A 14,889-nucleotide genomic window follows, 5' to 3' on the forward strand; every position below is an offset into this window, starting at 1 on the left:
CTTATGACTGTAAAGCCAGATGAAGTTACAGAGATAGGGAGGGGTGAGGCCATTGTAGGATCTGAACACTAGGATAAAAATCAAGGCACTGTCTATCTGTGAGTCAACATAGGTAAACAAATATAGGGGGGAATGGATGATTGGGACTCAATATGAGTTAAAATATGTTCACCAGTTTTTTGGATGCATTACTGTTTGCGAGGGTGGGAGGTAGAAAGCCGGCTAGAAGAGAATTGGAATGTTCAAGTCTGGAGGGAACAAAAGCATGGATGAGGGTTTCATCAACAGATTGGTTGAGACAAGGATAGGTGATGGTGGAAATAGATGGGTCTTGGGGAAAGAGAGGCCATAGATTCAGAAGTTCAACTCAGTGCTTAAGTTCAGCATTTTCTCTTCAAATACTGTTAATATATACTTACTTTTTAAATTTAGAATTTGGCTGCAACTAATCTTCAATTAAGAGAATAGATAAGTAATTTAAAGATGACTTTGAGGTTCTGATATTCGCTTTGTCAGTGGACTACCGATACACACAGTTGAAAATCACAAGGAAAACGGTTATGTTGGTGAGGTACTAAATACTGCAGCTGACTGTGAAACTTTTGTCAACATGAGTTACGGTCTAAAAGAGAGGGAGAAAATTGGAAGGATGGGGAAGAAAAGAGGGAAAATACCTTTAATGGTCAGCCTTGCCTCAGATTTTGATTTCCCTGCAATAAACTGCAGCAAGCCAGTCATTTTACAATTTGTTTTTTTCAGAGTTAAACGATGAATAATGCCACAATGTTCAATGTCCACATCTTCAGAAGCTTGAAGAATTTCACCATTTAGTATCCATTTTGGAGGCTTTACATCAGCAATTGAAAGCTCACACTCAAGACAGGCACCATTTGGCTCTGTCACTTCCACATCACATAGCTGTTTAATGATGGTAATTGCTTGCTCTGTAAAACATATTTAAAGAAATTTTATAAAAGTTTGTTGATTCCTTTGAACTGTATGTAACCCATTATATTCCTCAATTTTGTCACAAGGGAACCAAAGTTGGTCCTGACCAATGGGATAAATAAATAGCTATATTTGTTAAAATTAATAAGACCATACCAAAGTCACACAAATACAAATTGACATGTATAATTATTAATAAGCAGATTTTGGCAACAAAATAATCAATTAATTATGTATTCAGCATAATATTTTTTAACCTTGCACTGTACTTTTAATATAATAAAATCCCAAAAAAACTAATAGAGGAGAAAGTTAACTAAATGGTTTTACTGCTTCTTACGCAGCTACATTCCACATAACTGGTTTAAATTTCAAAATGTTTATTTATTCAGCTTTGGAATGCACAAGTTTGGTAGAAATTAGCTGATGGCAGCAAACACAATCCTACTTAACCCACTATTGCATTCAGTGTTCAGTCTTGTTGTAACAATCTTGGGCCTAGAAATTGGAACACATTGACACATTTTAAAGTTATGAAACAAGTATTTGTCCTTTTTTAAGCCATCCAGGTCACACACCTGAAACATGCAAATTCGATTGCATATGCCATTCATGTTCTGGCCAGTTTCTGCAGGTGCTTAAGTACCCTCTGGTGGCTGACACCAGAAAGTTTCATCTTCTTTACTTAACCTATTGTGGATCTTAGAGAAACAGAAGCGCTCCTCCAAGCTCCATAATAAATCCTTGGGTTTCAGTCAGCCACCATTCACTACTACCCCCAACACGCACCCACCCCTACCCACTGATTCCACTTCATATAGGAGGGAATTTTCTCCCCATCAGGGGGGTTGTGTGGGAACGGGCGCAGGCATGCACGCAGCCAATCGTTGCCCGTGATCGGCTGGGCACCGCCATTTTACGTGGGCAGGCCAATTAAGGTCCACCCAGTGTGACGTGCGCCCAGGAGCGCTGCCTGTGTGGGCTGGGGGGAGGGGTTGCCTGAGTCAGGGCCTGGAACGGAAATAATCTAAAAAGAGGTCAGAAAATATGTTGACATAACAATATATGATTTTCATATTAGTCAGGTATCAATAGTGTTAGCTGTAATTTATACATAATGGTTGCCTATTCAGGTACTGTAGAATTTAACTTACCAACAGGACAGACTGCTTACTTTTACAAAGAAGACTAAAAGGTCTAGTTTCAATATTAATATATTGCTAACTACTTGAAGACCCTACAAATTGCATTGTTTAAAACATGCTTTTCAGTTTCATTCTTAGTGTTGGCAAAATATTTCAAAATTAACGTTTTAAGTTTATCTTTCATTACCTTCTACATATAACATTGCTGTAGTTTTGTCATCTATGGCATCACACATGTAGCTGCCTTCATCTTCAAAGGCAACATTATTAATTATGAGTTTCCTGTACACATCGTCACTCACAATCTCATAATTTTTACTGGGGTGAACCTCTTTGCCTTTGCAATACCATTTGACGGCAGCATTTGGTCTGGAAACCTTGCATTCAAAAATTACACGATGTTTCTCTATGCCAATTTTCTCCTTCAAGGGTTTCACAATTTTAACTGGCAATTCTGAAACAGATATGAAAGCAACTGTTTGATATCTAAATTAAAACCATAAAACAGTGGAGCTGAGCATTAATATGATTTTACAGTTATAGCTAGATATTGTTAATCTCAGCATTAAAGAGGCACAGTCACTAGGATAGAGAAGAATAACTAGATGAAACAACTATCTATCATTTGCATTATATAGTTACAACACAGTAATATTTTGAAAACTACTGCTTCATCAGGTAACAATATTTGGTAAATAACAATGTTTACCATGCTATTTTCATTATAAACCATTTAAACATAACAGACAGTGAAAGACATAAAATAGATCACTTGAGGTGAAATTTGACTTCAATAGGAGCATAAAATGTATGATAATCAACAGCCAAATTTATGTAAAGCACAATTTTCTTTTCCATTGAGGTACAACTTGCTGTTGCTCATTGATGGCTAAGAAAATGAATTTCCCTCTTTCTATACTATCCTAATTTAAATGTAAAAATCACAGTTACATCAATCATTAACTGACTTTGTTTTTCCATTATAGTCATATATTTGTTAAGGCTGGCCAATATACATCAAAAATATCTTCAAATAAGGAAATACATTCCTGGTTCCACGAGTTCAAAAACATAAAAGATTCTCTAGAATACTGGCTACTTTTAATATCTTTGTTTTTCTTTTTGTGGTAATTTTACAATCCCAATCTCTAAGCAATAATCCCATGGGCAGGATTTTCCCCCCCGTTGAGGGGGAAGCTGAAGTGCGGGTGCACGGAGGCGTGCCTCTGATTGGCGCCCAATTGGGTCGCGCTGCCATTTTACATTGGCGGGCCTCCCAGCGTGGCATCCACCAGGAAGCGCTATGCGCTCCCTGTGCGGGTGGGGGTGGGGGGGGAATCCCTAAACCCGAGAATATGCTCTTTCGCACATGCACACAGTGCTGCCAAAGGGAGATCGGCTCTCATGTACAAATTATTAAAAATAGAAAAAAAAAATTCCCTGACATGCCCCCTCATGTGGCACTGTCACATGAGTTGGGACATGTCCATAACTTTTTTTAAAACTTTAATTACATTTTTTAAAACCTACATGAAACCTCATCCTGCCTGTGGATGAGGTTTCATGCTTTTTCTAATGCCCGCCAGGGCTCCTGGCCTGCCGTGCCCCCCGATCTCCGAGGGGAAAATCCTGCCTCATGTTTATTTTATTAATCTTTCACTGGATGTGGGTGTCGCTGGCTAGTCCAGCATTTGCTGCACATCCCTAATTGACCTTGAGAAGGTGTCTGTAGGCAGCACTAATATTATAGCCTTATTCTACAAATCTATAAAGTGTCCCATAAAAGTTTTACCTTTAACTCGAAGGAAAGCTTTGGAAGCAGCGCTTTCAGCAACAAACTTGATCTCTGCAGCATCTTCAGTTTTTGCTGATTTAAAGAACAGAATATGGGTCCTTCCTGTGTGTAAAACAATTAGTTATGCTATATATCAGCAACATGAAAATACATTAAGTTCATATTTTTGAATCAGGTTTTCGAGTAATTTCTTTGCTTACAGCTTAATTTTTTATATGCTACTGTTAGGAACTAGAAATCGTTTAAATAAGATATATTTGTATTTGTGGATATTAGGAATGAATTTTAGCTTTACGTTTAAGTTTATTTGGTTTCTGTATTGGTGTGTTAAGGGAGGAACTTGAATTTTGGTTTCACTTTAAATGATGACTACATTTTAATGAGGCTTTACGACTCTTGAAAGGGGGTTAAACAAACAAAAGGTGCAAAAAACTGTGCTGTTGCCTAGCAACAGGAGGCCCACAGACACAGGGAGAAACAGAACAGCAGTTTTTTTTTAGTTAAGTTAGAAGCAGGAGCCAGAAGCTGGACACAGGAGAGGAAACTGCAGGAAGCAGGTTCCAAAGAATGAAAAGTCCCAAAACCAGAGAGTGAACAAGAGAAAGGTCCCAGGAAGACAGTGAAGTCAAGGGAGAAGAACAGGAATCTAAACAAGATCCTGTTCAGTGGAAGTGAAAGTAAGGGGCAGAGAGGCTCTAAGCTTAAAGGGAGATAGCTGCAGGGTGCAGACTTAAAGCAAAATAAGCTTACGAGAAGTCAGAAGATCTGAGGAGACAGCCAAAGGTTGGTGACTTCTTTCTATGGCCTTGTGAAGCAATGGTACTCTGTTGGCATGGCTGATTATCTGAAGGACTGCATGGAAGGCAAAGCTTGAATGCACATGGTGATCCAGGGTACAGTAACATCGGAAGGAGAGTTTGAAACCCTAGAGGTGTACCCTTGTAGAAGGCGTCTGAGAGAAAGGATCATTTGGAAGATGAGTCAAAAGCAAGTTCTTCAAAAGTGGGAATTGTAAATCCTCATGTGAAAGATAGAGTTCAGTGAGACTAGTTGGCTCATGGTGTGACACGTGTCTGGGGGGAGTTGATGAGAGATCCATAGCATCCATAAAACATAGGAGCAGAAGTAGGCCATTTGGCCCATCAAGTCTGCTCCGCCATTTATTGAGATCATGGTGGATCTGATTATCCTCAAATCCACTTTCCTGCCTTTTCCCCATAGCCCTTGATTCCCTTACTGATTAAAAATCTGTCTATCTCAGCCTTGAATATATTTAACAACCCAGCCTTTACAGCCCTCTGCAGTAAAGACTTCCACAGATTGACCACCCTCTGAGAGAAAAAATTCCTCATCTCTGTTTTAAATGGGTGCCCTCTTACTCTGATATTATGCCCTCTGGTCCTAGAATCTCCCACAAGGGGAAACAACCTCTTAGCATCTACCTTGTCAAGCCCCTTATGAATTGTATATGTTTCAATCAAGTCACCTCTCATTCTTCTAAGCTCCAATGAGTACAGGCCCAACCTACTCAACCTCTTCTTATAAGAAAATCCCTCCATACCTGGGATCAACCTAGTGAACCTTCTCTGGACTGCCTCCAATGCCAGTATATCTTTCCTTAGATAAGGGGACCAAAACTGTTCACAGTATTCTAGGTGTGGTCGAACTAGTGCCATGTATAGATTTAGCAAGACTTCCCTATTTTTATACTACATCCGCTTTGAAATGAAGGCCAACATTCCATTTGCCTTACCTATTACCTGCTCAACTTGTATTTTAGCTTTTTGTGATTCATGCATGAGGACCCCCAAATCCCTCTGTGCTGTAGCTTTATGCCGTCTTTCTCCATTTAAATAATATTCAATTCCTCTATCCTTCCTGCCAAAGTGCATAACCTCACATTTTCCCACCTTATATTCCATCTGCCACATTTTGGCCCACTCACTTAACCTGTCTATATCCCTCTGTAGACTCTTTGTGTCATCCTCACAACTTGCCTTCCCACATATTTTTCTGTCATCCGCTAACTTGCCGATAATATATTCATTTCCCTCATCCAAGTCATTAATATATATTGTAAATAATTGTGGCCCCAGCACTGATCCCTGTGGCACTCCACTAGTTACAGGTTGTCATCTGGAAAATTCCCCCCTATCCCAGCTCTCTGTCATCTATAGTTAGCCAGTCCTCTATCCATGCTAATATACTACCCCTAACACCATGGGCTCTTAATGTTACTAAGTAACCTTATGTATCATACCTTATTGAACGCCTTTTGGAAATCCAAATACATTACATCTACTGTTCCCCTTTATCTATCCTGCTTGTTACCTTCTCAAAGAATTCTAATAAATTTGTCAGGCATGATTTCCCCTTCATGAAGCCTTGCTGGCTCTGCTTGATTAGATTATGTATTTCTAAATTCTCTGCTATTACACCCTTTATAATAGACTCCAACATTTTCCCAATGACCAGATGTTAAGCTAACAGGCCTATAGTTACCTGTTGTTTGTCTCTCTCGCTTTTTGAATAAGGTTTTACATTGGCAGTTTTCCAATCCTCTGGGACTTTTCCAGAATCTTAGGACTCTTGGAAGATTACTACCAGTACATCCACTATCTCTGCAGCTATTTCCTTTAACATCCTAGGATGCAACCCATCAGGTCCAGGTGACTTATCAGCCTTTAGCCCTATTAGTTTCCCTGGTACTTTTCCTCTAGTGATAATTATTGCATTTATTTCCTTCCCCACCTTTGCCCCATAATTATTTAGTATTTTTGGTATGCTATTAGTGTCTTCTACTGTGAAGACTGATGCAAAGTATTTATTCAACTCCTCTGCCATTTCCTGGTTCCCCATTATTATTTCCCCAGCCTCATTCTCTGGAGCCTATATTGACTTTGGCCTCTCTCTTCCTTTTTATATATTTAAAGAAGCTCTTACTGTCCGTTTTTATATTACTTACTAGTTTACCCTCAAAGTTTATTTTCTCCCTCTTTATTATTTTTTTGGTCATCTTCTGCTGGTTTCTAAAACTTTCCCAATTCTCTGGCTTACCACTAATCTTTGCCACAATGTATGCTTTTTCTTTCACTTTGATACTATTTTTAATTTCCTTGGTTATCCATGGTTGGTTTATCCCCCTCCTACAATCCTTCTTCCTCACTGGGATATATCTTTGTTGTGAGTCATGAACTACTTTCTTAAACATCTGCCATTGTTCATCAACCGTCTTTTCTGCTAAACCCAATCCACTCCAGCCAACTCTGCCCTCATTTCTTTGTAATTACCTTTAATTAAGTTTTTGCAGTTGTTTCCGAACTAATTTTCTCACTCTCAAACTGAATGCTAAATTCCACTATGTTATGGTCACTGTTTCATAGGGGATATTTTACTCTGAGATCATTTATTAAGTCTGCCTCATTACACATTACCAGATCCAAAACAGCCTGATCCCTGGTTGGATCCACAACATATTGTTCTAGGAAACTGTCCCGAATACACTCTATGAATTCTTGCTCGTGGTTACCTCTGCTAGTTTGATTTTCCCATGGAGATTAAAGACACCCATGATTAATATACTGCCTTTTTTACATGCCCTCATTATTTCCTGATTTATTCTCTGTCCAACAGCATAGCTACCATTAAGGGGCCTATAGACTACTCCCACCAGTGTCTTCTTCCCCTTGTTATTTCTTACTTCTACCCAAATGGATTCCACATCTTCCGATCCAAGATCCTTTCTTGCTATCATACTTATTCCATCTCGTACTAGTTCCTTTTTGTTTTCAGACATTATATTTTGCTCTAATGTACCTTAATTTTTTTTTATTCATCCACAGGATGTGGGCTTTGCTGACTGGGCCAGCATTTATTGCCCATCCCTAGTTGCCCTTGAGAAGGTGGTGGTGAGTTGCCTTCTTGAACCGCTGCAGTCCTTGTAATATAGGTACACCCACAGTGCTGTTAGGAAGGGAGTTCCAGGATTTTGACCCAGCGACAGTGAAGGAACAACGGTATATTTCCAAGTCAGGATGGTGAGTGACTTGGAGGGGAAATTCCAGGTGGTTGTGTTCCCATCTATTTGCTGCCCTTGTCCTTCGATATGATAGTAGTCGTGGGTTTGGAAGGTGCTGTTGAAGGAGCCTTAGTGAATTCCTGCAATGCATCTTGTAGATGGTACACACAGCTGCTACTGTGCGTCAGTGGTGGATGGCGTGAATGTTTATGGATGTGGTGGCAATCAAGTGGGCTGCTTTGTCCTGGGTGGTGTCAAGCTTCTTGAGCGTTGTGGGAGCTGCACTCATCCAAGCAAGTGAGGAGTATTCCATCACACTCCTGACTTGTGCCTTGTAGATGGTGGACAGGTTTTGGGGAGTCAGAAGGTGAGTTACTCGTCATACGATTCCTAGCCTCTGACCTGCTCTTGTAGCCACAAAATCTATATGGCTAGTCCAGTTCAGTTTCTGGCCAATGGTAACCCCCAGGATGTTGATAGTGTGGGATTCAGTGATGGTAACGCCATTTAACATCAAGGGGTGATGGTTGGATTCTCTCTTGTTCGAGATGGTCATTGCCTAGCACTTGCGAGACGCGAATGTTACTTGTCACTTGTCAGCCCAAACCTGCATACTGTCCAGGTCTTGCTGCATTTGGACATGGACTGCTTCAGTATTTGAGGAGTAGCGAATGGTGCTGAACATTGTGCAAACATCAGCGAACATCCCCCCTTCTGACCTTATGATGGAAGGAAGGTCATTGATGAAGCAGCTGAAGATGGTTGGGCCGAGGGCACTACCCTGAGGAACTCCTGCAGTGTTGTCCTGGAGCTGAGATGACTGACATCCAGCCACCACAACCATTTTCTTTTGTGCTAGGTATGACTCCAACCAGCGGAGTGCTTTCCCCCCCGATTCTCACTGACTCCAGTTTTTCTAGGGCTCCTAGATGACGCACTAGGTCAAATGCAGCCTTGATGCCAAGGGCAGTCACTCTCACCTCACCTCGGGAGTTCGGCTCGTTTTGTCCATGTTTGAACCAAGGCTGTACTGAGGTCTGGAGTTGAGTTGCCATGGCAGAACCCAAACTGGGCGTCAGTGAGCAAGTTATTGCTAAGCAAGTGCTGCTTGATTGCACTGTTGATGAACCCTTCCATTACTTTACTGATGATCAAGAGTTGACTGATGGGGCGGTAATTGGCCGGGTTGGATTTGCCCTGCTTTTTGTGTACAGGACATACCTGGGCAATTTTCCACATAGCCGGGTAGATGCCAGTGTTGTAGCTGTACTGGAACAGCTTGGCTCGGGGCGCAGCAAGTTCTGGAGCACAAGCCTTCAGTACTGTTGCCAGAATATTGTCAGGGCCCATAGCCTTTGCAGTATCCAGTGCCTTTAACCATTTCTTGATATCACAAGGGGCGAATCGAATTGGCTAAAGATTAGCATCTGTGATGCTGGGGACCTCCGGAGGAGGCCGAGATGGATCATCCACTCGGCACTTATGGCTGAAGACTGTAGCAAATGCTTCAGCCTCATCTTTTGCACTGATGTGCTAGGCTCCTCTATCATTGAGGATGAGGGTATGTGTGTAGCCCCCTGCTCCAGTGAGTTGTTTAATTGTCCATCACCATTCACTGGATGCGGCAGGACTGCAGAGCTTAGATCTGATCCATTGGTTGTAGGATCACTTAGCTCTGTCTGTCAATTGCTGCTTATGCTGTTTGGCATGCAAGTAGTCCTATGTTATAGCTTCACCAGGTTGGCACCTCATTTTTAGGTATGCCTGGTGCTGCTCCTGGCATGCCCTCCTGCACTCTTCATTGAGACAGGGTTGATCTCCTGGCTTGATGGTAATGGTAGAGTGGGGGATATGCCTGGCCATGTGGTTACAGATTGTGTTCGAGTACAATTCTGCTGCTGCTGATGGCCTACAGCGCCTCATGGATGCCGAGCCTTAAGTTGCTAGATCTGTTCAAAATTTAGCATGGTGGTAGTGCCACACAACACGATGGAGGGTATCCTCAATGTGGCGACAGGACTTCGTCTCCACAATGACTGTGCGGTGCTCACTCCTACTGATACTGTCATGGACAAATGCATCTGCAGCAGGCAGATCGGTGAGGATGAGGTCAAGTATGTTTCTCACTCTTGTTGGTTTCCTCACCACCTGCCGTAGACCCAATCTAGCGGCTATGTCATTTAGGGCTCGTCCAGCTCGGTCAGTAGTGGTGCTACTGAGACCCTCTTGGTGATGGGCATTGAAGTCCCCCACCCAGAGTATATTCTGCACCCTTGCCACCCTCAGTGCTTCCTCCAAGTGGTGTTCAACATGGAGGGGTACTGATTCATCAGCTGAGGGAGGGTGGTACGTGGTAATCAGTAGGAGGTTTCCTTGTCCATGTTTGTCTTGATGCCATGAGACTTCATGGGGTCTGGAGTCGATGTTCAGGACTCCGAGGGCAACTCCCTCCCGACTGTATACAATTGTGCCATCTCTGCTGGGTCTGTCCTGCCGGTGGGACAAGACATACCCAGGAATGGTGATAGTGGTGTCCGGGATATTTTCTGTAAGATATGATTCCGTGAGGATGACTATATCAGGCTGTGTTTGACTAGTCTTTGAGGCAGCTCTCCCAATTTTGGCACTAGCTCCCAGATGTTAGTAAGGAGGACTTCGCTCCTCCATGCAGACTGATAAGGGAGGATCGTGTTCCTGCCCCTCAATTGCCATTCGCCCACAGTAAATCCATATCCCATGACATCTTTATTATACCAAAAAGTTTTGAGATTACTTTTAAATCCACTCCCTGAGAGTGCCTCACCTGCACTATGGGTTGCTGAGTAGCAAGCACTCTGAGATGGCCTTAGTGTTAGTGTGAGACCGTGATCAGTCATTCTTGACACCCTAGCCGAGGTAAACATCTTTTCTACATGGACCCTGCACAGCCCTGTTAGAGCTGCTGATACTTCACATGGATAACCTCATAGTTCCCAGCACAGCCCAGCACACAGGCCTATTCTACTCTCTCTCACCTCGTGGACTAAGACGGTGGTAAGACTCTTCAATGAGGTCCAATGCACTTTGGTTGCAAACCCTTTATGCGAGGTCTACTGCAACCCTTGAGAAGGAGATGAGCAGGCCAAACAAATCTCCATGTGAGGTCTGATAAAGGCTTCAGTCAACTGCACACACCTCTTAAATCCTGCACAAAATCCCTTTAGCAGTCAAAGCTAACTTGCTCTTTGCCTCATTATTTGCAGCCTTCACCTGCATGTTAGCTCAAAGTGACAAATCAACAAGGAAGGCCATTAACAATTGGACATGCCCACCACATCTTTCTCCAAACATATAGGGAAACCTCTGGTTTTCTACTGTTAATAAGTGTAGAGCTTCACTCTTTCAACCCTGAAACTGTATCTAGTGTTCCTTGCCACTCACATCGCATGTTTAGCTCCCACTGAGTACTCTTTGCATCAGGGAAAAAGCAGGAGATGCAATGACCTCACTGACACATTTTCAGAGCTTAGAATATGGTGAGCTGCAAGTAATAGCTTGCATGCCCAGGCTGCATACTCACAAATGATAGTCAGTGCTTAATCATGCATATGTGCGATTATTGAGTAATCACTATGTTGATAATGTGAGAGAAGTGAATCTGGTCACGCCAGAATCAGGGACTCTTGGCTTTAAGTGAGTGAATGGATCTCTGGGTGCCCTTTAAATATGACACCCAGACCTTTGACCCCATGAGGTAATGGCGGGGACAACAACTTCCTGCCCATCCCAGATTCAAGATTCAGCAAGCTCCCCGTGGATGCATATGTAATGAGCTGAACTGTGCAAGATCGCGCATAGTCAGCCCCACAGCAGCAATCACTCCCAATTCTCTGCCTGCCACCGAACTTAGATTCCAGAACAGAACATTCCGGCCTTAGTCTTCACTGTTCTCTGTGGAAAAGAATTCCAAAAACCAACAATCCTCTGAGAGAAAAAATTCACCCTCATCTCTGTATTAAATGGGAGACCTCTTATTTTTAAATTCTGCCCTCTAGCTCTTGATTCCCCCATGAGGGGAAACGTCCTCTCAGCATCTATCTTGTCACATCCCCCAGGCTCTTAAATGTTTCAATAAGTGAACCTTCTCTGAGCTCCAATGCAAATATATCCACCCTTTAAGTAAGGAGATCAAAACCATATTCTCAACAGTCTCACCAATGCCCTGTACCACTGTAGCAAGATTTCTCTACTTTTATATTCCACTCCCATTGCAATAAAGGCCAACATTCCATTTGTAAGGCCAACATTCCAAGTGTCTCAACTACTTCCTCTTTAACCATGCATCTTCTGCATCTTCTTCCTTAGCAAAGAAGATGCAAAATACTGATTTAGTACCTCAGCGGCACATACCTACCTCTATGCGGAAATCCTCTTTTAGCTTCATGAGCAGCCCCACTCCTCCTTTTACCACCCTATACTATTTATATACCTATAGCAAACTTTTAGATTCCCTTTATGTTAGCTGCAGTCTCTTATACTCTTTGCTTCTCTTATTTGCTTTTCAATTTCCCTCTGAACTTTATTGTTGGAACTGTTCATTTGAATAATAGCCTAACCCAATTCTAACAAAGTTCACGTTAAAATAATTTATAAAATAAAATTAAATCATACTAAAAAAAATCTACCTTCCTGACGAATTTTCACCTTTTCCCCAGCCCTGATTTTTACATCATTCTTTAACCACTGACAATCAACTTCATCATGCGAGATTTCACATAAGAAGGCAGCACTCTCTTGTTCAATCACTTCGAGGTCTTCCAAGGGCCTGATTACTTTGATGTCGCGAGCTAAAAAAAATAGAAATCAAAAAGTCAGAACAACATCTCTTCAAGGACGGTTATATTTCTGCTGAATGTATGTATTTGTGTGCATAACAACAGTGGATACACTACAGAAGTAAATTTTAACGTGAAGCACTCTGAAACACCCTGTAGGCATGAAAGGTGATATTTTAAAGCAAGTTCATTCCTTCTATCTGTTTGTTGCAACCTTGATTTAACTGGGAGAAGAAAACACTCTAACATGTTCAGCAAGTTATGGTGATGATGCATATAGCTGTCTTGTCAGCTACTATTATCTTTAAATACTTAACTGGTCAAGACTGCACAGTGATGAAAAGCAATTGCTTTATGAACTCATGCATTGCAAGTGGGGCTGGATTACCTCAGTGCACGAAAGGGTTCAGCTCTGCATCTATTACAGTGCAAGGTACTTTGTAGAACATCAAAAAAAAATTTAAAATTCTTTTATGGGGTGTGAGCATCACTGGCAAAGCCTCTGGCTGATGACATGCCTCTGGAGTCATCAGCAAAGCTGCAGATGGCAGCAAGAGGTGAGGGAACACCTGACTGAGTCTCTAGAGGCTATGCGCAGCCATGGACGGATAATGGAGAAGTCGATCCAGGCCATGAATTTTGCCATATTTCTGCCATATGCACACATGGTTTCCTCCACAGTGATTGGCCACCCTCATGGAGAACCATATCCAGTAGACCATTCAATGAATAGCAGAGATGTGCAAGGATTTGCATACTATCACTATCACCATGAGCTTTGTGCAACAATGGCTTGGCAAGCAGGAGGAATGAGGCACCTGGAACTAGCGTCAGGTTCTCAGATCCTCGGGTGATCAGGGAGGTACAGTTCACCTTGAAAGGGAGGAGAAGCGGCTGCCTAAAGCATCTGAGGGCTCCTCTCAAAGTGCCCCTGGAATGGACAGAGGCTCCTCGGCTCCTCTGTTGACGACATCAGTGCCTCACTCAGCCACAGCAACAAAAGAGACTTCTACATTTTTGCAGGGGGCTCTTAACGTGTCAGGGCCTTCCAAGCCTCTGGCAGCCAGGGGACAAGGGTCAAGTTTATCCAAAGCCACAGGCCAGCTAGGTCAGCAGTCTGCATTTACTTCAGCGGAAAGCATGGTGGGAGCACCACATGGAGGAGTTTTAAGAACACCACTTATCTGCACTAGGGATTCACGGGTTACTTCTTTTTGGATACGTGAAACCTTGAAAATATTTATAACACATTGAAATTTCTGATGTACCAAGGCCTGAGTTCTCTTTGCATTTCTTGGGGGGACTGTTTGGGTTTCAGGAGCATCCTGGCTCCATCAAAGGATTTAAGGGGTGGGAACACAAACCACGTGCGGTCGAGGCATTCCTCAGGCAACAGCATCCAGTCTAACTAGGTAAATGGTAAGGTTATTGAACAAGGCGGCACCAGGCTGCAGGGTGATGAAGTTTTCCCGGATTGTAGGAATCTGTCAGTAAGAATCATGTAAACTGTTCCTGTATGAGCGCTTCCCGAGGATCCCTTGCACATATAGAATGGCGCCTTGCTGTGATCCCAATCGGGTTTCTCAGCATCCTACGCCTGGTCACGTTCTTCCTCTATCCCTCCAGCATCGGAGGACGCATCATGATCACCTCATTGCTCAGTTGCTCTCCCCTCGGGAGCACCGGGAATGGCACACCACAATGAAACGAGGGACCTATGCTGGGGCATACTGTGGGGCTCCGCCAGATCTATCCAGGCATCCAAACCACATCTTCGGAAGCCCTATGGCTTCCTTGATGGCTGCTCCAGTTGTGCCACGGCGGGTGTTGCATCTCTCCTCTGCAACAGTGTTAGGGTTCCTCACAGGTATCAGCAACCACACCTTCAGTGGGTAGCCCTTGTCACCCAGTATTTATCCTTGCAGGTGCGGAGGGGGATGGTCTGAAAAAGGTTTGACACCTAGGACTGCCTGAGTAAATGGGCATCGTAGTTGCTTCCCGGGAACCATGCGCACACCAGGAGGAAGCACTTGTGGTGGTCACAGGCCCATTGTACATTAAACAAGTGGAAGCAGTTCCTGTTTTTGAAGGCTACAGGCATGTCAGTGGGAGCTTTGACGACCACATGCGTGCAGTCGATGACACCATGGACCTGGGAAAATCCTCTGA

General features: G+C 42.9%; 1 protein-coding gene across 1 annotated transcript in view; it reads right to left on the reverse strand.

Moving 5' to 3' along the window:
• obscnb (obscurin, cytoskeletal calmodulin and titin-interacting RhoGEF b) overlaps positions 1-14,889 on the reverse strand; it is a 691,209-nt gene that overhangs the window by 509,004 nt on the left and 167,316 nt on the right. The window contains exons 19-22 of the mRNA XM_078536828.1: positions 12,571-12,732; positions 3,886-3,990; positions 2,281-2,547; positions 675-944 (exon numbers count right to left, since the gene is read on the reverse strand). Coding sequence (XP_078392954.1) covers positions 675-944; positions 2,281-2,547; positions 3,886-3,990; positions 12,571-12,732 — 804 coding nt within the window. The remainder of the gene's footprint in view (positions 1-674; positions 945-2,280; positions 2,548-3,885; positions 3,991-12,570; positions 12,733-14,889) is intronic.

Source organism: Cetorhinus maximus, chromosome 3 (assembly GCF_964194155.1).
Source record: "Cetorhinus maximus chromosome 3, sCetMax3.hap1.1, whole genome shotgun sequence".
Taxonomy (NCBI): domain Eukaryota; kingdom Metazoa; phylum Chordata; class Chondrichthyes; order Lamniformes; family Cetorhinidae; genus Cetorhinus; species Cetorhinus maximus.